The sequence below is a fragment of the Varroa destructor genome, unplaced genomic scaffold (genome assembly GCF_002443255.2).
Source record: "Varroa destructor unplaced genomic scaffold, Vdes_3.0 BEIS01000001.1, whole genome shotgun sequence".
NCBI lineage: Eukaryota > Metazoa > Arthropoda > Arachnida > Mesostigmata > Varroidae > Varroa > Varroa destructor.
This window is the reverse complement of record NW_019211454.1, coordinates 68,288,839-68,314,563: the sequence shown is the minus strand read 5'-3', so window position 1 is coordinate 68,314,563 and position 25,725 is coordinate 68,288,839. Positions and strand designations below refer to the sequence as shown.

At 38.9% G+C, this 25,725-nt stretch overlaps 1 protein-coding gene across 1 annotated transcript in view; it reads left to right on the top strand.

Moving 5' to 3' along the window:
* The first annotated feature begins 695 nt into the window (after positions 1 to 695).
* LOC111252726 (nose resistant to fluoxetine protein 6-like) overlaps positions 696 to 25,725 on the top strand; it is a 39,247-nt gene continuing 14,217 nt past the window's right edge. Inside the window, exons 1-4 of the mRNA XM_022811055.2 lie at positions 696 to 1,320; positions 17,085 to 17,208; positions 20,443 to 20,563; positions 22,910 to 23,024. Coding sequence (XP_022666790.1) covers positions 981 to 1,320; positions 17,085 to 17,208; positions 20,443 to 20,563; positions 22,910 to 23,024 — 700 coding nt within the window. The 5' untranslated portion in view covers positions 696 to 980. The remainder of the gene's footprint in view (positions 1,321 to 17,084; positions 17,209 to 20,442; positions 20,564 to 22,909; positions 23,025 to 25,725) is intronic.

The window sequence follows — 25,725 nt, the reverse complement described above, 5'->3', positions numbered from 1 at the left end:
CCGTTATTTCCTTAGGTTCTCAAAAAAATGTTCGCCTTTGAAAAATAACGACACTCTACTACGTTATGTTAAACGAACTCAGTGCGAAGTTGGTTGCACGACAGGGGGTGTATGACGGTTACTATTAAGCATGTTTATCTCGGCGCGTGGTTTGAACAAGCGCTATATCTCAGCGCTGCTTAATGTTCCATTTTTTCTTCTAACTTGTATTTAAGTTAATGTATAGCTCAAAAGAAAAGCTGCTGCTCGCATAGAGAAATTTTTTTTCCAAAAACCAGTTTTCACATCTATAGCGCTTTTGCTATTGATGTATTTGTATTCCTTTAGAGTACATCTTAGTAAAGGTCTAACATCGATTCTTTTGAAAGAATGTTTAGGGGAATACGCCCTACCTTTCATTGCATAAAGTAGTCTGTATGATGATTTCTGATATGTCGGAAGTTTTCAAGTAACAGCTACCGAGAAAGCCTTCTCACAGTAGAAGAACGTTAAGGAATAAAAGAATCATCGCTTCCTTACGGCAGCCTGTTTTCGATCTGTGGAACAACGACGCCGCAGCCGGTGCTCTTCCAGCGCCCCGTATAACTTTCCTACCGAGCGCTTACCGCCGTTGCTTTTAGTGGGGTATCGAAGACATCTCCTCGCCTCTTCGGTTACTACGACAAGACCCTTTCCTCCAGATTAGCCGCGCGCGGCAGGAGGCTTGCACAGTCGATGCATCGAACAACAGCACCAGCAGCCAGATCTATTATAGATAGATTGTTGGTGATTGAGGCCAAGACCAGGAAGTTCGATGCGGCAGTGCGTGCATGAACTTCACAGATTTCGTGTGTGCATAACTCGTAGAGTTCAGATAGATCGCTCCACGGATTTGTCAGATATACAGCATACAACAGTTGACCCTCATCAGTACTCGTCAGTGCTCAAAACGGTGTAGAGATTATTCAATAGCGCTTGTTTCTTCCTGACTGGTGCTCAATATGCGGTGGCTTTACCCCACAATAGTGTGCCTTCTAATCAGTATTGGGGTTTCCCAAGATACCGAGGATACGGCTCAAGTAACGAGGGAGATGGAAGACGCTAACACAGAATTTAAAGAGACGACAACGATAGATCCAGGTCCAGATCCAGCAAACCCATTCAAATATTATGCCGAAAGGCAGGAAAAGTTCATCAAAGCTGTGTCGAGTGATGTAATGGAGTATGTCGCCCCGCACTTCATAAAAAATCTTCATGAGTTAAACATTACCGGAGACTGTACATACGGACTGCTTAAATTCTTGTTCGGCCTTAAAAAATTTAGGCCTTGGTCTATCCAGAGTAAGTCTGCCGCCCTTCATATATTTCAATATAGTGCAAAAGAGCCTTTCAACTGATTTAGTAGCAGGTATAGGATCCGTCGCTCTAAGTTAACATAGAAGCCTATTGTCTGCGGTGCCATTCAATGTGTTACACTACACAAAGCATTTGATTTTGCTTCCTGGACAAGATGACTGTCATAGACTTTTAAATAAAATTTACGCATTTTGCACGTATCTTCTCATCGAGTTGTGGCACGCATAAAAATGGCCTTCAGATTTTGCCGCATTTATAAACATTCAAAAAACAGTTTGAAACGGATCTCAAAAAACTTTTGTTATATGCTTAACGTGGCAGATGGCATTTATATATATACACACACCTATATATATATATAGTAATTAGGGTCTTTTTTCAGTTAGTTGGTAACTGATCTCTAACCAGTTCCAAGAGAAGTCAGGAAAAAATACATCGTCAATTTCTGTACGGAATAATTTTAGCGGAGGCATTGAGATTAAATTAAGTTTGATAATAGTGACTGCGATCTACAGTGACTAGGTAGTGCTCAGGCCTAATCATGTTCAGCATTTGGCCTTCGAAATATAAAACGACATTTCCAGAATGGGGTAACGTATACTATGATATTTATAATACATGGAAACAAGCAAATTCCATCCGTAGAATATACGGTACCGGCTTAATCAACAGCTGACACTGCAATGCTTCGCCGATTAACAAGTTTTAAGCTCTTATTTAACAGACTAACGTTTATTAAACATTCAGTTGGGATGTTCTGTTTTCTGAAAGCGGGAATATCTTCAGCATCAGTGGTCATCGGCTTGAATAACTGAGATCTGGTGACTGACCGAGACACTGGCGAGTACGATTGATCTGCACCAAGCCGAGATCCTTGGCGTCGAAAGTGACTCTGCAGGCAACCATCAACTATCCAAGTAGTAGACGAAGTTAAAAGGAGGAAACCATTTGAAAAATGCCTGTTTCGTATACATATACGAGTAGCATAACATACAAACGCTCGATGGTCTGCTGCCCTTTGACGTCGAGTATTGCCCTCGGAAGTATAGAGTGTTACCGTTTGTTGTTATTAATCAACGAGAGATTCATTCAATTTAATTTATTATCTAAATACTTATAAAGCGAATAATCTTAATATTTGAAACGTGAATCAGGCATCCCTGATCCCACTTATACTTTTAGTCCAAATACTGTTAACTTTCGTTGCATTATATTTATATTCGGATACTTAGCGCTTTTTCGCCTCGATTGTAAGGGGGCCAGACTGGACAGACTTCCGGCTCATGCATTACCTGCTTTCAACTATCGACGCGCTTGTTGGACTCCGACGACACCTTTCTCATAATTCATTTCGGGTGTCACAGGGTCGGCAATTTCTACTTATTATACCTACATGTATGCTAACAAATAAGAATTTATTCAGTTATTACTATCCAGTTTGCCAAACCCTCTTTATGATACGGTCACAATCTGCCTGCCGCTTTGAGAAATCAATTAGCTTGGCTTTTTTTCCGACTTGTCGCTCTATAGAAATTTGTTGTTGTCGGAATCTGTTGAGTTAGATTTCCGATTTGGACGACGTCACCCTTCAGTAGAGTTGAGGAACTCTTTTCTCGCAGTGGGTAGATATTTTCTGTTTAATTTTAATAGTGTAGGGGTTTCGTATATAAGCTACCCTACCTTAGCAGGTGGACAATCATCGGATTTGCTCAAACGAGGAAATAGATGACAGTCGATGGATAAGATTGTGTTCAATTGCGCTGGTACCTGACAGATCTAGCATAGATATTCTTGCACCTACTAGTTCAATGCCATTTTTGCTCATCTTTGAGAAGGTCCTCGAGTGTTTTCACGATGGTAATTTGTAAACTTCTATTCGATTTTCAGAGCTTTCTTTACATTTGGATTATAACATATATTTGTGTTAAGTTACGAATTATTTTCAGACACAACGTCATTGATTCTATACTGCCATAAAAATCGACAATTCTGCGAGTCAACTCGTATCAAGTTCAACGTTCGTAAGCGTTATAGGGCTATAGTTGTGGTTGTTATATATAAACGCTATATTGTTTTTCGAAGATGTCACAAATTCGGTGCCCAGTGAGCCATCATTGACCGGCTAGCCCAAAGGCCACGTGTTTGAGTAACTTGACAAGTTATCAAACTCTAGTCAACGATTTACAAACGTCTTCTATTATTTAGCAGGATGTTTTAATTTAGCTTTGTCTATAAGCCTCCTGTGGTATTAAAAAAAAAACTGTCAAACGATTCCCGTTATAGTGAGCGTTTCTATCAACGTAGAACAGTCGTAATAATATTAATAATCACAGGAATGAGTATTCTGGGTGATCTCGTAAATTTTGCCCGGTATATAAATTATATAGACCCATATGTGTTTATATCAGATATTATAGTTGTACAAGCATAAAAACGTACTGCTGCAAACGCTTTGAACTCCCTTTCAGGAAACAAAATAAGCGCATTGAAGTTCGTCTTTGTCTGACGCAGTGAGTTCCATAGCGTGTGTAACCCCAGAAATATTCAGAAGCAATAGTATGAACATGTCACCAAAAGCTTGTTATTTATTCATTTTTTTATTAGTGCTTTTGACACTGATCCGACATCATTTCGAGTTCCGTCAGACATAAGACAACGACTTTATTCGCAAACGCTGTTTATTATTGCAGTGCGTTTAAACGACAACAAAGTAAAGTACGTATTTATACTATAATGCTCTATGTTCCATCCCCAGCTTAAATCCCTCCAATCAAATAAACAGTGGTCCTTGAAGCTTAAATTTGTTACTTCATCGCTGGGATATTTAGCCTATATCTTCTTTTGTACCTATACCTGGGTCGTTGCGGATCTGCTGTTTTTTAGGTCGAAGCTAACACTCGGAAAGCGTAGTGTTGCATACTGAAACAAAAACAAAAATATCTTTAACAGGGAGTAGAGGAACACAAGCGGCTACTGTTTGGCATAAAGAAGAGCTCTTTTCTATTTGATCGACGATGTCCAAATGAAAAAAAAAAAGCAGACGCAATAGCAAGCAATGACACAGAGCCAAGAAGATAAAGTGGTGTTTTCTCTGTCCCGAGGAGAATGAAAGAAAAAACAGACGGAAATTTACATTCGACATTGTGCTATGTAGAATTCGCAGCGGATATTAGCGGATATAGTTAATGAAAATTTACTGTCCCAACGAGCTACGCCATCTTGCCACGGCGGCGGCGGCGGCGGCGGCGTTCTTGCGGCAATCTGCTCATTGAGTGCGATGTTAGACAATAAATATTTTTACGGAAGCGTATTTTCATCATCTACCCATATTCAGTCGCCATCGTAACAAGGTTTTGGTATCTAAGTTAGTTGAAAAACATGTAATGGTGGTTGATTGAGGAAGAAGGTTCGAAAACCTGGTCTCGTCTTATTGCTGTTTAATGGAAATTCATTAAAGCTGTTGGTTATACCAAAATGCTTGCGGATCCTTTTGCCCTTGAACAGCGTTTGATACCTTCCAGTCGAATTTAGAAGGCTTCGAGTCCTAGTACTGTGGCCAAAAAAATCGCCAGATTATACGTTAAAGTAAACACTACTACAAGGTGCGAAGTTATTATTTACCGTACACATATATATATATATATATACATCACGCTTTTCATGGATATATAAATGCCATGCGAAAACTATTTGCTAACAGATTTATTAACTTAAAGTCCAGCCGAGCTCTAAATCTACTTGCGTATATATATATATATATATATGCCAAACTAGATTTCATTTTGCCCTGTGCGCCTTGATAGCTATGTCGTTGGAAATAACTTATGACATCAATGTCCAAGGTACACACATTACTTGTTATATTGTATAATTATATACAGAACTTACGGATAAACCCAGTAATATAAATGCAGATATGAGTGCCTGTAAGGTGTTTACATCCGCATTTTATTTCGTAATCTAATCGGCCTCTTCCTGATGTCATGCGATTATTACATGCATAACCTGTGTAATAGGCCAAGAAGTCACTGTGAAGGCGGTAACGAAGGATGTGTTCTGCTTGGCAGGTGAATAGTTTCCGAGCTTTATTTCAAATGCCACATTAATCAAATAGAATCGTGCCATTTTATAGGTATTAGTGTGCTTGGCCTGACTGATGGGTATTTCCCGAAAATGAAAGCGTGCCACAACGTGGGCACGAGTTTAAAGAGCGATAAAACAATCAAATAGATTTATGTATACCGACTAACGTCCTTTGTTCTCTTCTTTGTTTTTTCCTCATTGGCCCTGTGTTTGGTTTCCCAATACCCCACATCTCTATATTTGTGTTCGGTTTCACACAAGAGAAGAGAATTTGGTCGATGATGGGGCTGCATCATCTTTCGTTACCACCTTTTAGCTCCGTAGAAAAAACCGAAGTCAGTTCTGGCCCATGTACTGCCGCTGGTGACTTGTAGCTATTTGAGGTAGCTCGGGAGGTGAATATGTTGGGTCCGTAGTAGCACATAAATGTGCCTTATATGTCGTTATTAATTATACTTAATTAGCGTTTCATTTCGGTTAAAATAGGCGCATGCCGTATGGCTGATTGTACTTGTAGCAATCAAAACTTCGTAAGACAAATAGAAACTATAACAACTATTAGTTGAGACACTTTAGAGATACTGTGTCCGAACGCCCTAGACGGTAGCGCCTAATGCACGAGTACTCACAAAGTTCGGAACGTTAAACCAATCCGCTCTGTGATAAGAAAGTGTATTTAAGCTAGACGAAGACTATGCTTTTTGGAACGTTTTTTTTTAAAGAATACCTCTGAATACGCAGAAGTATCTCTGAGCCGAAGATAACGAAACCTATAATTAAATACGCTTTCTACAGAAAGAGATACAGTGTTATGTATCGAATCACTAAAAAGCGCGTTTCGTAATCAAAACGATGCTTAAATTAGAATCGGCTCGCCCGATTGACTTAAATAATTACGCAATCGCCAATGGCAAAAACATATATTCTTTTTTCTGGCCAAACATTCTATTTCAGCGAAGCTGCATTTACGCAACTCCGTCTATTCTTAGACGCAAGCCAGAATCAGAGGCACGGTCACGATGTTGAGCCCCACTTCTTCTCATAATTCCAAAACAGTTTATAGGGGGTTCCACTGTTACTTCTTAAGGCCTCATAAAAAAAAACCTCCTTCGTTTCCCTAACAGTCTTTACTGCCTGTAATATGACAGTGCAATCCACGGCGAACGTGGCGCCATTAGAGGTTTGATCAGTGCTGATACTCGGTGTTCGCGTAACGTCAAAGAAAAATTTGCCTGGTTTCTACGCCGGAAAAGTTTCATGATACTACGACAAATTGTTCCATTAAGATTTTGCCCTCTAAATAGGCTTGTAATGTTGCTCTTTAAAAAAATATTTGAATAAACACAATGTATGAATACCTAAGTATGCATTTATTCGACAGCCTTTAACCGAGGCCATGGTATACGAACAAGTACTGACTTATCACCCTACACAGGTAGCACAGGTTAAAATGTCTTTAACTATCATTTGTTTGTATTAAAAAGGACCCTCGGCTCTTTAACTATTAATAGCCAAATCTTTTTTGAACAGACTGATGCAGACGATGATTTTTTGGGAGGGGAGGAGCACTAAATAGCTTCGAAAATGAGCGAAACTTGAAGCTAGCTTAATAATGTCTATCTGTGACAGATAAGTAAAATCTTTGTCACCAATTGAACCGCTATTTGGGGTGAATTGTACGAAATTTGGTCGTCGTTATTTCTCTGTTAATGAATGGATGTTTTCCAATAATAGTCAGTAGAAAACAAAGGGCATATTTGAAACGGGAGAGATTAACAGACTGAATATCGGTTAGGGAAATTTATCTGTCAGCGGCGCGGAAGGACTTCATCAACCTTACACAAACCGACAAACAGACTTACCAGATTAATGGGAAAGCAGCGATACAATGTAATAACCGAACTAGAAAAAAATGTATCAGATACCCACAGTTTAGCGAGCTACCTCTAGAGATCAGAAAGAGCTGTTTGTAAATGCAAAAGCCGTGAACAATTTCGGTTTCCGATATCGCATTGGCAATTACGCAACGGATGCTGGCAAATAAAGTGAGGCTACCACACAGAAAAAAAGACAAAATACTTTATTGGGAAACGCATAGAACACGTTGCGTGATCACCCTTCACAGTCCTCACCTTGTGGGTTCGTGATGTGTCGGATGCAGCGGCTCCTGACGATCGCACTTAATCACATGCTCGTTCCAGCCGGAACAAAATAACGCCAGTCACGTTATTATTATTATTATTATTATATTATAGCGCACGTGTAACCAGGATTCTAGAAGTAAGGCCCGATATCTAGCTAAGTTCCAAGATTAGTCTTATACGTTCGTGTTATAATATTACATATTAAGCCTAAGATATTTCGGCAGAAAAAAAAAATAGACAAACAGATGAACTGTCTGAGCGAAGCCACGGTTATCAAAAAGCGTTTCGAAAGTTAGATTTAAGATATAAAGATAAATTGGTTAAATTAGGGCCATGCATAACTTACATAATTATTGTTACAGATAACGTTAACCTAGGTACCTAGATAGTTGATACTTTCGACAAATTCCAGGTATATAGTACTTACTAAACCGCTCTTGACTTAATCGCGCTCGGATCAATGTCAACCTGCTTCGATCTGAAAAAACGGACACTTCAATTATGATTATATTTTTCGAAGTTTTGAAGCCGTCGAAGTTGGAAATTAAGCTAGGTTTAGCAAGAGTTTTCGCCAGCGGCATAAATACGATGCACTGTCTTATTATGCCGCTATAAACCTATAAACATGTCGTGTTTAACGTTACCGAACGCAAGTACCCTCAGAGATGTTATTTGTGTTGTTTGTGCAACTCTTTAATTCATGCGTGATATATTTCATTAGAAATATTTTTCTGGAGCCACAAGGTTGACGACATTAAGCATCGATAATAACAATGACGGATTTCCTCCGGAACGATGTTTGGCTGTACCTATTCTTTTAGAAAATTGCCCTGACATGTCCTAATGTGCGTTTCATGCATGAAGTGGTATGCAAGAAAATGGAAAAAGAGGTTTACAGCACAAGAAGGCTATTGATTTCCATGCGATACTATTATATTGTAAGGCCGCTGTGGCATAAAACCATACAGTTCTAATTCAATACATCACTTGGGGATATCTGAGAAACAAATTTGTTTGTTTCTGAAGCGGCAGATTTAACAGCAATCGCTATTTACGTAACGGAAGAAAGACGCATCAGCTAATTGGCAATCGTATTCTAGCAAGGCGGAAAGCGGAGATTTTCAGTAGCTGTAGTGTGGTTGAATTCACTTTCTAGCATTATACTTAAGCGGGCTGGTTTAGAAAATGTCATAGGCGCCACAATCATATATCAGATCCACCATAGTTGCTGAAACATTGCGAGATCAAAGGGGAACGAAATCCGACTTGTGAAACACATTGTTTCATTTTAGTGTCTATAAAGTATAACTGTTGCTATAATAACAAATGATGACGCTAATTATCGTCATTGTATAGGTTAACACCGAAAATGCTGGCCTCATTCTCGCACCAGTCTCAAATCTAATGTACCTCAAATATATATATAAGAAGAAGCCTCGAGCTCGATAAATGTACCGTTAGTTGTTCGTTTATTATTAAAAAAGTCGCTATGTTATAGGAAATCACGAACGAAGTAATTAGCTACCTGGATAAATATGCGTTACATTATGATTTACTTAAAAAAAAAAACAAGTAAATAGGAGTTAGGCGTGCAGCAACGGTACGGTCCCCGGTACGAGACGAAGTCGGGTTTGTCTATACCCTATGGATCCAAACCTGAACCACAGTGTGTCTCTAAAATTAGCAGGTAAATACGTTAGCCAATCAGCTATCACGGGGACGTACCAGAGCCTAAAATATATAAAGCGTATATTAATTTAGTAAGGATTCTCTGATGTAATCCATCCTCTGTGTAAGGACCGGCATCATTTATTTTGATTCACTGCATCTTGACGAAGTTCTGGAGGATATTTCGATCTTCTGTACACGAATAGATTAACCATTTGGCCATAGTTCCTCGGGCAAATGATAGTATCATCAAGTGTTACCTATCTGATCAGGCAGTAGTTGCTGGACTAGATATTATCATTAAGTTAATATTCTCATAACGAGCAATGCTAAAAAGATCCCATCATTACTACATGCCCACATGATTGATTAACTTGAAGTGCATAATTTCAGATGATTTTTGTAGATTTATTCCGGTAAACATTCTCTCCTGAATTCCTTTGAGATACTTAATTGTGTTTTCATTTATGTTTTTCAATTCAAATGACTTTCTGTCACAAAACAGACCGATTCCAGTTTATGGCTATAGTGAACACATACGCAATGAGTAAGCAAACAACTGCTTTAAGCAAACTTGAAAAAACTATGAACATAAATAGGCGTTTAGTATACAGTTCGGGACTGATTGAACTTAATTAATACTTAGAGTACGATACAGGTTAGAAATATTATAGGATAGTCACAGCAATACAAGTCTGATCTTCGACGCTATAGCGCATCTTTCTTCTATAATTATCAATTTCTCTCTTTTTTTTTTTTAGCTAGCATTTGTACATGCTTAAAAAGCACCCGCTTAACTATGTGTGTAGGGTTATTTTTTTTTTTTAAAGAAAATGTTTAGTTAATTCCTGGAATATAGCAGGTCTCGCTCGCTTTAGGTGGCTACACCTTTTGGTTTGTTTTCTGAAAGTTCTGCCGGTGTTTCGTAAGTGCTATGAAAAAAAATATCGGTAACTGTTTTACAGTAGCAAATAGGCAAAGATGTGGATAAGTAATAATCTGCACCGGAATAAGCAATCTATCGGAAGCTGGCGAACGCTCAATACAGCTATAAGGCTGTTTCCCACGCTCATTTAACAGCGGCGATGGGTTTCTCAGTCGCGCGTCCTGTCTGCACACATCACTGCAGTCGTGAAAGCTGGCACTTCCGTTTACGTCCTGCCTTCACAACGTTAACCTTTACGGAAGTAATGTGTATACAAGCCAAATCACATGTTATCAATTGCTTCATAACATTTTCTGTGCCTGAATGGCTCAGAACAAAGGTTGATAATTGATGCAGTGATTTTCAAGATTCGTTATGGGCTACGATGCTTATGCTTCGACAGTGTTTTCGCGTGCTATTTGCGTTATATTAGGACCGCCAGAACTCAACATGTATGTCTATTTAAATACCGTATGAAAGCCATATAGAGGGCATACGATGAGTCTATATACACACTGATGCTAAGGATGTACTTTCTTTTTTTAAATATCACTCAATTGAAATTCTCTATTTTTTCTATTTTTCTATTCCTCTTCGTCATAGATGCGAACACTGCATTCAAATAAAGCTACTTAGTACGACAAGTGTAGCATCAGCTTAATATGTCTTAACGTACTTAAACAGTTGTTTCGTGATTTTATTATAATTGCATTACCGTCACAAATATTCTCTTTACTATGAGGATGTCTCGCTCTGCCGGGTCGCGGGTCTGCCATGTGTAAGAGCCTTGTTAAAAAAGCGGAACAAGGCCGCATTCGAAAACAATAGTGTGAACTTGTCGCTGCACTATGTACATGCATGCATGCATGCACGGCTTTATCGTTTGTGCCAGTGATTGTGTGTTGTCAGTTGCGATCTGTCAGCGTGTGCCAGGCTGCGTGGACTTTTTCCTACTGTTTTGACTATTGTAACCCACACTTGAACGGGCAGCAAAAGACGAAACGTAGCTGACCTTTCGATTTGTTTACTTTACGTTCGTATAAACCGTGGCGCACAGCGGCTGCGTGGCGAAGGCAGTTATTAACTTCCGCTAGTCAATCAGGACTGCCAACATAGACGTCATCGCCAAAATGCAGAATGGACTGAACCAAAGACCAAATAGTTTTCGGAGATGAAGTAGAAGAAACTGAAGAACGCAGACGAAAAAAAAACGGGGGTTCCGTTGGTTAGAAGTTTTCCCAAGCGCCGTACTAAGGTACCGGTAGTTGCTGGGTCACTACTACTACTACTACTACTGCCAACCCTATTCATTTGCAGTTATTCACAAGAATAAATCTGTCACCGTGACGTGCCCCAATTTTGTTCGGCTAGCATATTGTTCTTTGAAAGAGCTTTCTAAAGTGATGCCTAGAAAACACGGGGACATATAGGATAACTAGAGTATCGAGGGTGCCTCCATGCGGATATGGAAGAAAATGCGTACAGATAACGCATTGTTTAATTATCGTTCATGCCGATAATTTTTCTATGGGTAGTGTTGTGAACATAGCACTAGCATGGCATGATTTAACGTTTTAGCAATAAACATTTGTGACACTTGTTTAAAACGGCATTTCAAAGGTACATCTAAAAAAATGCATCATCAACTGCGGCACTCTGTGCATAGAAAAAACTTTCATATGCAGCTGTGACCGATCATAAAAAACGTATCTAAAAATAGAGAACACAAGTTATTGTAATGGTGACTATCAGACTGAATTAGCAGTTGAAAAAGACAGAAGAGGGACAATTTTCTAAATTGATTTCAAAAAAAGCTTTAACCGGCATTTGAGGCTCCACTTCGTCGTTATTATACTATACATATTTATTGAACTATTTATTTGTGGCGTGGAGTAAATAAGATAGAGATTGTTATTTTTATAGCCCTGCACTTCGAGGCAAGTTACCATCGCTCAATGCACTACGATTACAAATATGTGTCTAAATGTCAATTGTTCATCTCGAATATACTTTTGATGGATACGAGGTTATGTCGATTGATAAACCGCATAGACCGTTAGCAATTTCTCCACTATAAGTAGTATAAAATGAAGTTAGAAACGATTTAATTTCACTGGCCTTAGTTACTATACTGTGTCTGTAAAGAGTCGTTCGTGGAAGTCGGAGTTCTCACGAGGTATCTGTCTCGGCCAACAGTTCGCACATGCAACGAGTATATATTATAAAAATGGGTATTGTCCATTGATTGTTCAAGGAGAATTTCGAAAAAAATATTTCATTGCCAGAATTACCTGTACATGTAAATATTTTAAATTCAAGTCTGTTTATAGCAGCACATTAAAAGGAAAACAGCTGACATTATCCCAAAGCATGTAGACCTTTTCATTATTGACGAAACTAAAGAACCCTGCGTACCTTATATTATGCAATTGTAAATCTTTTCTTCTGTAAATCGCCTGTTTTTTCTAAGTAATTTAAAATTTTTTTTCATAAATGCAAAATTCTTAGTGTGCCTCTGTCCGCTTTCTGGATAGAGAAATAACGAAGGCTATTATTTCTGTAATCTTTATTTGCGCAATCTTGAACACGACATGTTTCCACGACACGTACATGGCGCAAGGACAGAAAGCGCGTTCGGTTTAAAGCTCAATGATTCAATATTTAACGTAATTAGGATGAGTTACTATTGTCATATTCATTTTTCTTCATTAACAAACACATTTATGGTTTTTGTGCGCCCACCTCAGTCGGCGAATTCGAGCGTGACAGTGTGAACTGAAAGCTAGAAACAAATTAATTAGATTTGGGCTGCACTGGGTTTCTTCAGGAGTGTAAGCCAATCTTATTCAATTCCAGCAAAATCAACCATGATATTTTAACACTTGAAGCGTACAACGGTGTCCTAGCATTCATCAACTCTAGAACCATTAGGCCAGTCTGTGACACCTGTTTATCACCTGTAGAATACCTCATGCATTACGTTCATCTTCAGCTGAGCATTGACTTATTACTAGGTTCTGCCGGTTTGTGTATTGTAGTTTATAAGAAGCAGAGTTGTAATGGTTGCACCGGGTACGAACCCACTAAAACCAGGAATTTTAATGGGATTGTAGAACTCTAGAAGCCAGTCCGAGAGTCATTGTTTCTACAGCATGGCTGGATAAATAACTAGTGCTCATTTTTATGTATTTTTTCATTGCAGCTTCTTACATAATAGTCTAGTTGACCACAGGGTGACAGGCAATTTCTTCCTGTACATTGCCAAGCACAACTACATACAGCCGTACATTGTACGTGTCGGTATAATAATATGTTCATATACCCATGTGATTTCTATCTGAATATAGTGTCAGGCGCACTTTTAGTGGATGACCATGTCAAGCGCCAAGAAGATACTCTAGATATTTCACACCTTTACCATTGTTGTTGTAAATCGTAACTGATTAAGCTCCATCATGTCGTATATGTTGAGATATTTTTTCGAACAAAACTCTTCTTCAAGACTTAGTGAATTACCAACGATAAGAGCTAGTTGGCACCTTTTGTTGTTGTATATCTTCATCAATTGACGTTTCGATTGTCCCCTATACTGGTAAAGAATTATCTTGCCAACGAGGCATATTGATTCCGCTGATAGACATACTTAAAACAGCCACTTTTAACACCTCATGAACGTAAACGAAAGCTCCTTATATTGTGCACCTTATATTAAATAAGCTGAATTAAACGTCCAATTAAGAAGTGTAGAAGTTATGGCAGATAAAACAGCAAAAAACACCGGAATACTGAAATGTAGGCGTCTAGAAACGGGTCTCTACGGGTCGACATAATAGGCGAAATATCCGACAGAAACGTAGGTTAGGCATATGGCAGCTGTCGAGGAAACGCCTTAAGGCGTATTGACAGAATCAAAATAAACATACGCCTGGCCACTTTCGTTCAATTAACGCGTAAAACGTTTCTTCGTTCATTTTGAGGCAAACGTCATGTTGTGTTGCATTAATTACCGATTGTTGAAGTGATTCACTAATTTTTCATTGTAAAAACTACTTGTTATTAATGTTTTTTTTTTCGGTTGTATGTACTTGTTGACTTCACTGAGATCAACACATTATAAACAGAGTGTGGTGAAACTCAAAATATCTTTCCTTGAGCGAATTAAGCCATCGAGCACTTGCTTCGAATGCGTTTGGACGCTTTATCCCTGCACCTCAGCATTTTTTTTTACTTTTACAGATCAGTAACCCCAGATCTTTACTATTCCATATGTCACCAGATTCCATCGATCGAGCCAGCCTGGTTTATTTCCCTTTTGAATAATTCTGTCAAGCCGGCTATGTAGTTTCCTGTCTCAAGTCCCCATTCATCCTTCCCCGCCCCGCGTGACGTGGTGTGTGTTTGTGCGTGTGTATGTTTGAACGAGGGCATTATGTATGCAGATGGTTTTATGGTAAACGAGAAACACGCGGCAATGGCAATGACTAAACGAATTTTTAAAAGGGAAAAAAACACTTAATAACACGAGAGTTACGACACCGTTGCCAAAAAATGATTTTTCAACAGCCAATTGGCCACAAATTTTTTAGAAAGGTCCTTTTTTAGAGAAACCTTCACAGTAAAGCCTTAGTTTGATGCAGCCCTATCCTATAAGTTGAATGTAGTAGATTTGTCAAGTTCATTTAGAGGAAAAACAAGCATTACCTTTGATCTAAAAAAAAAAGTTACACTCACGAAGATATTGCCTTATCGGAAAAGGGAAAGAGACTGTGAAATTTTCGACTGCTGTCATTTATCTAAATTAGTAATAATATTAGTCGTCTTATTAGATTAGCTTAGCCCTTGAATAGCTACGGAATAATATAACATCTCTCCCCGGATAATTATTACTCATTATCCAGATAATTATCACTTATTATTCAGAGGGAGTCTCACGTTTTACAAGAAAAGTGTATGGCTAGAAGATCTAGCCTACGAATGCTACCGTTGATGATTAGCTTCATTGCAATTTATGAACCTGCCTGATAATTTGTAGCACTATCGAGTGTAAAAGTTGCGCGATATAATTTCCGAAAAAAAAAAAAAACTGTTCAGCGTCCTAGTAGGTTTCTAATGAACTGATCTCTAAGCTGCGCTTCACTCATGCAATTGTCGGTAATTAAGTTAGAAATACTTTTTCCAAATGCTCTGACTGTAGCTGGCAGTGATGAGAATCGCGCTCTTTAATTGTCAAGTCAGATTAATTTCCTGGTCCTGGTTTTACAGATAAAATAAATTGTTTTGTGTTCGAAGTGCTCGCGAACGAATGTTCATATTCAGTGTTCCTCGTTGATTGACCTTTTCGGTATTTATTAGTATTGGCAGCTTTCCAATAGGGCGCCTAGGCTGGTTTTACAGAAGTAGAAGAAAGTGACGGTCAATGGATCAGATTATCCGTAACTTCGTTAGCGGTTCCATTGAAAGTGCATGAAATGAACGTTTGCCCGCAAACATGTCGTAATGAATATACAGATACTACGTAGAAATAAAAGAATGACAAATGAGCTTAAATCGCAATGTTCAATATATTCACATAAGATAAAGATCGTATAGCCATTTTCTTGTGTCCGGTTTCTAACGAAGTTCTGAAACTGCTCAGAGTCGATGTTGTACAGAAACGATTTTGTGTTTGATTTCATATATATCATGGCATTGAATTTATTCGAGCGGTGTTCAGAAGAAGATGGAACCATAAGATTTTTGAACCGCTGATACAAACCGCCGATACGGTATACTCTTACGTTTATCAGACACTTATTAGATAGGGAGCATGAAATGGGTGCACCCTGTCGTGAAATGCACTAAGCTCCACACGTAATCACGAATCATCCGTCCGATATCGACAGCTTCAAGTTCAAATAAAGATTTCTCATCAGAAAAGATCAAAAGCATCATTGGTCTATCAGACGAAACAGTCTGGGTCCAGCAGAATCTGCTCGCTCGCTCACTCAGTTCGTAGGATTAGATTTGCCTCCTCTTCAACGTACTCTAGTCGAGGACACAAGGCGCATATTCGGTAAAAAATGGTTGCGAGACGTCGTCGATACCGCTTTCCAAGCAACCTTGCAATGCTTGCTCTTATTTAAAAGGACACGCTACGCATCTGGCGCGATTTGACGGCTAGACGTATTATATATTTTGTGTCATAAAAAAGAAAAAATACTGAATTTTGTTTGGCTTCGCGCATTATGTAGTTCTGATCTGGTTTGGTCTAATTATCACGTGTTCCTTTTTTGCTGAGATACTGAACGGAGAAGCATTAGGTTATCTAGACAATGTAGAAATCCACTATGGCCTAAGTGGGCATATCGAAACTAGAGATGGAGCAGGTGGCGTTGGAAAAGTGTCGCAAAGGTCAGCAGAAGTAATAAATGTTCCGCAGTGCAAGAGTTGTTTTTTTTTTTTATCAACACTGAGCATGACACTGCTGAATGATAGTTGTCTCATGGAAAGCATTATAAATTCGGCGCGGTACTTGTGAGCGAATCTAGTGTTTGTCTTTTCTTATCGAACTGAGGATCTCTGTTGTGCTTATCGAATATAAGAAGGCCAGTATTTTGAGCGGTTTTATATTTATTATATATATATATATATATATATATTATATACATTTATAATAGCCTGAGAGGTAAATGCTTTTCTTATTCAATTTAGTTTGTATTATTTATTAGGCTATGAAAAACGAAAGCCACCATTTCAACATTGTCCGTCGCTACAGATGGCCTACGCTTGCTGTCAGGCTACTAGATAAACCAGCGCCTGTTTGCATGTGACACCGAACCTCCAAAAAGGCAAAAAATAATTATTTTTAATTAATCATAATAATAACCGTTACTCTAGTTAGTTCGGAAGTGCTGTTACACGTTTTAAAAAGGTTGCTCCTATTGTTACAGTGTTGGATTCCTGGGGCAAAGTACCTCACGGTGTTTTATACGGAGTTTTATCCTCACTGGGGAACATGAATGAGTGTAAATCGGTCATCGCCCAAGAGAAGAAATACAATGGAAAAGTCGATACGTAAGTACGCTCTAGTAATTATAATATAGTTTTTTTTCTACGCAGCTTAGTACGGTAACATTAGGGTTACAATATTATTGTTAAGGAAAAAGCTATCAGCGTTTTTACGTTGACCAGTAACCGTAATGATGTTAAACGTAATGCGTTAAATGAAGTGCGTCGAGACATCTTTTTTTTATAAATTTGAATTGGAGTTACTTGAGCATTGTCAAAACTTCAGCTTTGTCATTCAACCCGGGTTCTGATTTGTATTACGCCAAATTGATTACTGATTTAATAAGATAAGAGCTGTACATCAGAAGTGGTTTAGAATAATAATGGTCGTTTTAGGACAGTCTTCAGTTGGACCAGCTCTGTCATGTATTACTCATTAGAAAGATCGGATTCCAAATGCAGGCATTCTAAGCCTAAATAGCTATATCTCCTAAAAATAGAACGCAAGTTAAAATAGAAGGTAGTCCCGGGGGGCCACTCCTGTTGTCTAACGCAAAATAGCTTTTAATAAAAAAATTTAATCAAATATACTTTATCTTCGCTACTCATAGGCACACAAGTCGATAATGGAACCGCCGAAGAATATTTGTGAAGGTCGTGATTGGTCGTAGCATTTTCGCTTTTCGATAGCGGATACATGCGCTTCTTACTCTGCTCATTTAAACGTATACTACCAAATATGAATAAAGTCTAAAACTCTATATCAAATTTGCTTTGGAACTTTGCATATATAGTTAGGGGCGAAACGGTATTTTGGTTCGTTCAGCCTCAAAGTGACCTATGCAATACCTGCGTACAATGCTAAATGAAGCAGATTGCTTTCTTTATGACGCAGCAGTTAATTTGTCACAATATGATGGTGAGAAAATTGTATGTCACCGAATACCGCCAATTTGATCTGATCCAACTTTTAAGGCAGGGCCGTAATCTCTTTGTAAAATTTGTCCTCTACTGAAGTTGCTGCTGAGCTCTCATATCCTATACATTAAATTAGACTGTAAATCAGCTTCCACGAAGGCACAGCACCAAACACAGGGTTGACTCTTTCTGGACACTGTGACCCGCCGGGGTACGTTTGGTGTTGTTTCGAAATTCAGCGAAAATCCGACGATGCTGATCAGAGAGGAGGCTTTTCTTATTGCGAACTTTCGCTCCCGATCGTGTCCGAGAGCTCAGCTTAAGCGTTACGGCTTTTTTGGTCAAAGTTCTGACGAAAATCAGCATACCATCTCAAACACGAAGAATGAAATGATATTGTAGTTGCGCAGTAGTCGACTGTGTTTGAAGTATTTGCCCGCGAAGATCAACCGCTACTAGTCGGATGCATTTCCGCGTTGACGTTTTCGATGCTACTATAAAATTCGACCTTCAGAACGATGGTTCTACCCGTCAGCACGAGCATTTACCTACCGCCACGGAGACAAAGCACAAGATGGAAAACACTTTCCTTTTCGACGTTGTAATCGGATAGCAGGCGATCATCTTCAAATGAACATGAGGCACTGCTGGTCAGGCGGGATACACCTTTTGTTCTTAACGGTATTTTCCAGTCAGGATTTTAGTGACCATCTAGATTCTGCCTAGCACACGAAGTTCAAGGTGTTATAATCATTGAGCGTGTGCCCATCTTCTAACTGCCCTCGAATGCGGATTAGCTTAGTAAAGAAGAAGAGTGCTTAATTACAGTATATTCCTTAAAGATTTACATCGTTGACGCCAAAACTTCAACCTTGGATCGTACTATAACAACCAGCGTTCATATATTTCGCGTGTTCTCTGCTTCGCGCATATTGGAGTTGGACACAAACTTTCTAAACTGTATTTCCAATTATCATGGAGCGGCGTATGATTCTTCTTTACAATATAGTCACTGTACCTCAATAGTAGCTAGAAGCATATAATAGAAAAAATGGCGTCACTAGCGTTTGTTCGCCAACCGGTTGAAATTGTGACGTGGGCTAGGTTTTAGACAGCACGGCAAAGCTGTCTAGCGCAACCTCGAACGCTGTTTCGGACGTAGGATTTAACAACTTCTCTGCCGTCACCGATTTCGATATACCCTTGCGATTAATGGAAATTTTAAGCTTTCCAATGGCAAAGCATTCTTAGGACATATTTCCATAATTATACTTCAATATTGACTCGAGACCGCTGCTGCATCGTCATCGATCAAAAACCGAAAGTTCCCCTCGTGATAATTTGTCCGCCCAGTCGGTTGACTTGATAAATTTATTTATTATCAGCCTTTATACTGTACTAGAATCTAATATACACAGTTGTTGCTGGATAAGACTACTCCGGTGCACTTTTACTATGCGATTGTTAACGTATGCATAAACAAGAACAATGTGTGCTGGATCTTCTCTTATTTAAACAAGCTGAAGCAGACTTTTGTGTGCCTGTACATATTTAATACGCAAATTCAGTAAACTTGCATCTTGTTTTTAGATGTTGTACAACGCCGTCTCTATTTTTGTGCATGATTTTGTAGCAGGCGTACTTTTAGTTGTCGAAAATCTTGAGTAGAAAGCTCGTAGGCATAAAGCTATAATCGCTCTATAGCAAAAAAAAATTACGGTTACCTCCGATCGTGCATTGAAAACTGAACTAATAAACATAAACTGTGGCGTCATCAGTAACAGCATAATTAAAACTCGGGTTAGTTCAGCTTTATATGAGCCCAATGAGTACTTTTTACAGTACGCTGCAATCTTGATACTTGCTGTGTTTGTTTAGGATGAAGTAATGGTTGCTACGTAGGACGAGCTCACTTACATCCGGAATCAGCTCCGGTAAATACGCTGCTTAGTGCTTCGCGTCATTCAATGTTTTCCATTCGTACTAATCGCACGGTCAGGTATTTTAGTTGCGATTACACAATGATTTTCTCTATTCACAGATAATAGCTAGTCTATATACAGGAAGACAGGGAATCTAACGCTGAATGAAAGTTGATTTTCTGTACGGCACCGCGCTTATTTCGACATCTGATCAAATATGATAGCCATAATTCTATAAAATCTTTTTTTTTTCCATTTCGGGAAGGTCACATTTTAAGGAAACCACGCGACCAGCTAAACACAGAACGGCGGCGGGGGGGGGGGGGGGGGTAAGAAGTACAGTGCATGAAGGGAGCTATGTTCCAGTGAAGACGGGCTTTAATATTTCTACGATGTCTTTTCTAAAGCAGATAAAGTGATCTGAAGATTAATCGCTTATACGACTTGTGAATAATTTTAGCTTCTTCCGGGGCAAATATTGCGCCATTAATATGAAACCGCATCTATATTTTGAAAGACCTGCCAAATACGACCCGAGGACTTACCTCAGGAACTACACCGACAGGGTCCCGTTGCTAAAGGTGAGTTAGTTCTCTGAAAAACTAATCGATACTTGAGCAGTCAATACATAAATAGTCTAACGGCGCGGAGACACCATCTAAGCGGTTTTAACATTATATATATATATACGTAATGTCTACTTAACGGTTCTCCAATACTTTAAGCGTGCTCCGTATCCGAATAAGCACGTCTGCATTGCTATACCACTACTACGGTTGAATAAAATAGATACAAGCAATTCGAAACAGCCCAAGATGATATTTCTCGATAACTCCGTCACTACATCATAGCGCCGCCACTGGCTAGCGATTAGGGTACTAATAAAAAAATTTCTAGCCAAAAAAAAGGACGCCATTTTAAAGCGCCCGGTAAAACCATTTAGTTAAAAAAAAATCTACGTTATCTATGCATACTAGATACTCTCTAACTGTATATACTTTTGATGGTCTCCATAACAATGTAACCGTATCAATTCCATAAAACATTTATTAGCATTTATGCTCCCAATCAAATGCTCTATAAATCAATCGGAGATTTTTTGTATCGAATCACACAACGTTAGGAACCACATTCAAGCGAATCGATTTACTAACACCTCGGTTTAGCGCTACGCCAAATATAGGATTTTTTCGGCAACCTGGATGAAAGGTCGTGGAGGGGGACATAGGGTAAAACACAGGACTTCAACCAATAAATACAAACATGAACCTAGATGGCCCTACATATGTTGCCGAAAGCACGTACGAAGTCCCCATTGAATATGAATGCTTTTTTAATTCAAAATATTATACTCTATTACCTATAAATCACGACTCATGGAAAAATTTTCTTTCCCTGAGAAAATGAATATTTAGTTCTAACGAACGCTACATATTCACGCGATATACACATTCTTCAAAGTGTATTACAAACGAAATAGTAATCGCTCAGATTAACACCTTATTACGGTCACGTAATTTTACATAAGCAACTGGTGAAATTTTATGATGGATACGTTCTTTTAACCCACTAGTTATGGAAGGCAGACTTTACTTTAGATGAAAAAATCAGAAAAATATTCACAGAAAAAAAAAATCGGTGAAGTTGCGTTGCATAAATAGGGAGGTTATGGCACAGGTCCTGGGCAATAAATTTTGCGTCTGCTAGACTTTTCATTGAAAAAAAAAATGCACCGTTTCAAATCCGCAATGGAGAACTATATGATTTGATTAAACTACATACCGCTCAAGCAAAACTCATCCAGTCTAATTTTTAAGTTTCACTTTCAAAGGTTTCAATTATGCCTCCTACACTGAGTCTGCACTCTCTGGTTCCATAAAACGATTATTCACGATAATTTTCGAATAGCCATATCGGGAAGGTTACTTATACGTATCAATTGCAAAAACCATATATGTGCCTCGTTTGTAGGCTTCAGCTGCCAGGCATGTAGGACCGAACACCGATATGTCCGTATAGTACAATCCCGATAGTACCGTATAACAGCCACAAATTTTCAAATTGGCGAACTGTCCAACGTGGCCTCACCTACTTCGTTAATGACTCCTTCTGTGTGAAGTCGCCGTGAATGCTTACGGCATGGGACAATAGTCACTGACTCAGCCATTTTAAATTTTCTATGCAGGATTTCGTTGTAAACATTGAAATTTGGCATTATTAATTCCAGTTTTCCATCTCGCTTCCATGACACAACGGGGACAATATGTGATTTGCACTCACGAATTGTTTGTAACAAAAACATATCCAAAACGTATAGGGTTGGTACACTCGGAATGGATGATCGTGTATACGCTTTGTCAATTAATGTCGCAATGGAAGAGTTAATACATTTTGAATTGACAGTTCAATAGTCCTAAGTTAGGACCCGATAACCCTTCGCTCGTAACGAACCTTTGGTAAGGATGGACACTATTACATCTATAACATATTAGCTGCATACATTGTTCCCGACTGAGGAACTGCTGGGGCCGAGGGGTCCTAGTCTTACAAACAAAATGTTTGTTCAAATATATTTACGCTTCACAAGGGCAAATACTAAAAATCGTGCCTGTTCTAGTTTTCTATGCAATGCATTCCGATTAATGCTCCGGTAAAACAATGTTCATCATAGGCAACAAATTAATTGGGTACCTGAAAGAAAGATTATCAAGTATTCTGAACGAAAGTCATCTGCAAAAGGCAATCTTTCTAAAGAAATTATGTTGATGAAAACCTCATTATTTCGCTGTTAATACGATGGTATTTGACCACCTCTGTTTGCTTCATTCAGACTAGGTTACGTTTCTCTTTTTTTTAAAGGTCACTTTATGTAAACTTAACAAATGTCTATAGCTATTTATGCGCGAATATTCCATAATTCATTTCAGAACCTCTTAGGGAAGGATATTAATGTGGCGTATTTCTACTTTGCCCATTTTCGGATCGGAGCCTGCGTACCCCATACGTGCACACTCAGCGACATGAACGTTATTGTTAGACAGGGTATGTATAAAAGTGTTTATACTACTACAGTATTTTCAAGTCATTTTAGTTTTTTAACAGTGTAAAATTAGGCTGTTTCCAAAAAACATACACGCCTGTTTATTTAGGACCCATTAGGATGTGTAGTTTTCAAATAAAATGGCTTTTTTTGGTTGGTTCCTATAACTGAATTCAGAAATTTATCCAACAAATGTAAATGTGTCTGGTTTAACGTTATTACCTATAAACGATGTGTAGATTTGACGGTCAGACAATCAACGAATAGCAAGCGTAAACGCTTCAAAAATATATAGTTTGAAAAATATTCAAGTAAGCCAAGTCAAGATGTAAACCCATAGCGTTATGGCGGCTTTTTTTTTTTTTTTTTTTGGCTGGGCACGAAGAGCTGCAGGAAGAAATAGTTCTGCTTGTAGCTTTGAAAACCTTTTCAGCGTCTGTCATCGCCTCGTTTGCGCCCGAGAATAACATGTCATTTACTCGTACCGTTGTCAAATGCCCACTTTATGGGTCATCCTTTGCTATTTGATCTCGCTTTACTTGATGTTATGAAAAAAATCACAGTCGAGCGCTAGGCTTTACGTAACATAACATAAAACAAGCTGATAAGCGTTCCGCGCAACATAACAGAGAATTGAAATTTTATATTACGGGCTGCCAGAGTAATTTGCGCTTAGTTCTATGCCCCTCTGTCGCTGGCTAAATCGGCCTCTCTGTCTAATCTCTTCAACTGTCACTCATTATCAATTTATAAAGTATCGAAAAAGCTAATCTAGCGATGGTCCTTGAGGCTTATCCTTGGTAGGAACTTAAAACTGTTCCATGCCACCCTCACGCGCATGTAGTTACATATTCAGGATCGTTATTTGCATCTGTACTCGTCGTAGTGGAAAACCATTTTTCTGCAATGGTTTGTAGCTTGGAAAAAGTGTCGCCAGTAGCCATGGTTAGTGACTCAGCGTCATTGCCGTACCGCTGATTGCTGCTATTGCAGTGCGCGCCTATTCGTATGGATAGAAAACCTTCTTCAATCAATTACGGATTTCTCATAGACGAGTGTTTTGCGCTTTTTACATAGAATGATTATTAGTGTAAAGCACAATTGGACGGTCCAAGTTCTGTCCGAGAGATATGTCACCTAGCGTTGGACGGTCGGCAAGAGTTTGCGCGTCCTATTTTGGCAACTGAGTAGGCCAGCACATTTACAATTATGTCTATTATAGGGGAAAACCATAAAGTAGAAGATCCCTTAAATCTAGCTGCATAATCAGAGTGATAATAGTAGAATTGTAGCACACTCGTTACTGTTGCATTCACGTTTCGACATCTGTACGGGAAACGCAAAAAATTTACGGGCCAAGTATCAAGGCGTCGTCGGCCAGTTGTTTTCGACATACGCAAGGCGACCCTAAGCATTCGTAACCCATCCGGTCTGTTTCTGAATGATCATTAGAACGACGTCTACGTGTTCCTGTAGATAAAGATGGTAATTATGTTACGATAATGAAACGCGAAATCGACCATCATTCACTTTAGCAACGAAAGTCCTTTTCTCTAATTCGTTCTAAACTTCTTGTTTCTTCTATTTCGGCGTAGAAATGTCTGATTTAACCCAAATATTGCCGCTCGTTCGGGCTGAATAAACGATTTCGTCCATTGACAAAGGTAGTAATAACGATGGAGATCGGAGAAGTGTAACAACACAAAAGCAAAACGCTTATACGGATGCGCCTAGCTACACGTGTACGATAGTTTAAGCGACCAGTGCAATAGTCCTATCTTTATCTTGTAACATTTTCTCATTCATATCAGTTCGAATGCGGATACAATATCGCTGGGAATAGTAAACGAGGCTAAACTGTGATGCATAAATTACTAAGCTGCTGAAAAAATATAGCTTAGGAACGCCGTGTAACTATCGTACAATTTTCGCTTTGAAACAAAAAAAAAAAAAAAAAAAAAGACCTGAGAAAAAATGCTAAGTCAATGTATTATTATGATTCTGTGAAGAACAGCCGCCCAGTTAACTCTAGCTTGCTAATTCGACGCTTGAATAATGTTTCGATTGCGCCAAGTAAACATAGATCGTTTCATCCCTTCTATTGTTATGTCATTGCAATTTATGCGAGAAAATCGTCATCGAGAAAAAAATGCAGATAGTGATTTCCTAAGCTGGGTGGAGGACCACGAAAATGTCCTTCATCTAAATTGCCTGCATTAGAATTTGACATAGAACAGCAGACAAAACGGTTGTTTCCCGCGTCAGTTAGGATATCACTTTTCAATCTATACTACGAGCAACGGGCAAACGTCTCAAGAACTTTGGCGCCACGACGCTACCCCGGCAACTGAGTCTGTCACAGCGAATCATTATTAAACAATAAATAGTTCGCGGCCGGTAGGACCAGACTCGTAAATAAGCATGAAATCGATAAAGTCACCTCAGGAGGTAGGATGGGTTTAGGTACTGCGATCGATTTCGAAGTACAGAATGTGTAAGGAATGAGCTCATCGTTTAGGCGAGACTGGTCATCAGTATGCCATTTGAGAGAGCTGCTTTCGGATTTCGTGGTTGCCGGCTAACTAGTAAACAGAACAGGACACGCCCAACCCAACTGAACCGCTTAAAGAGATGGCGTCAGTTAATACCTCTAAGTAGATTCGTGCCAAAAACAATAATGACGATGGGTAGTCGCTGGCCAGA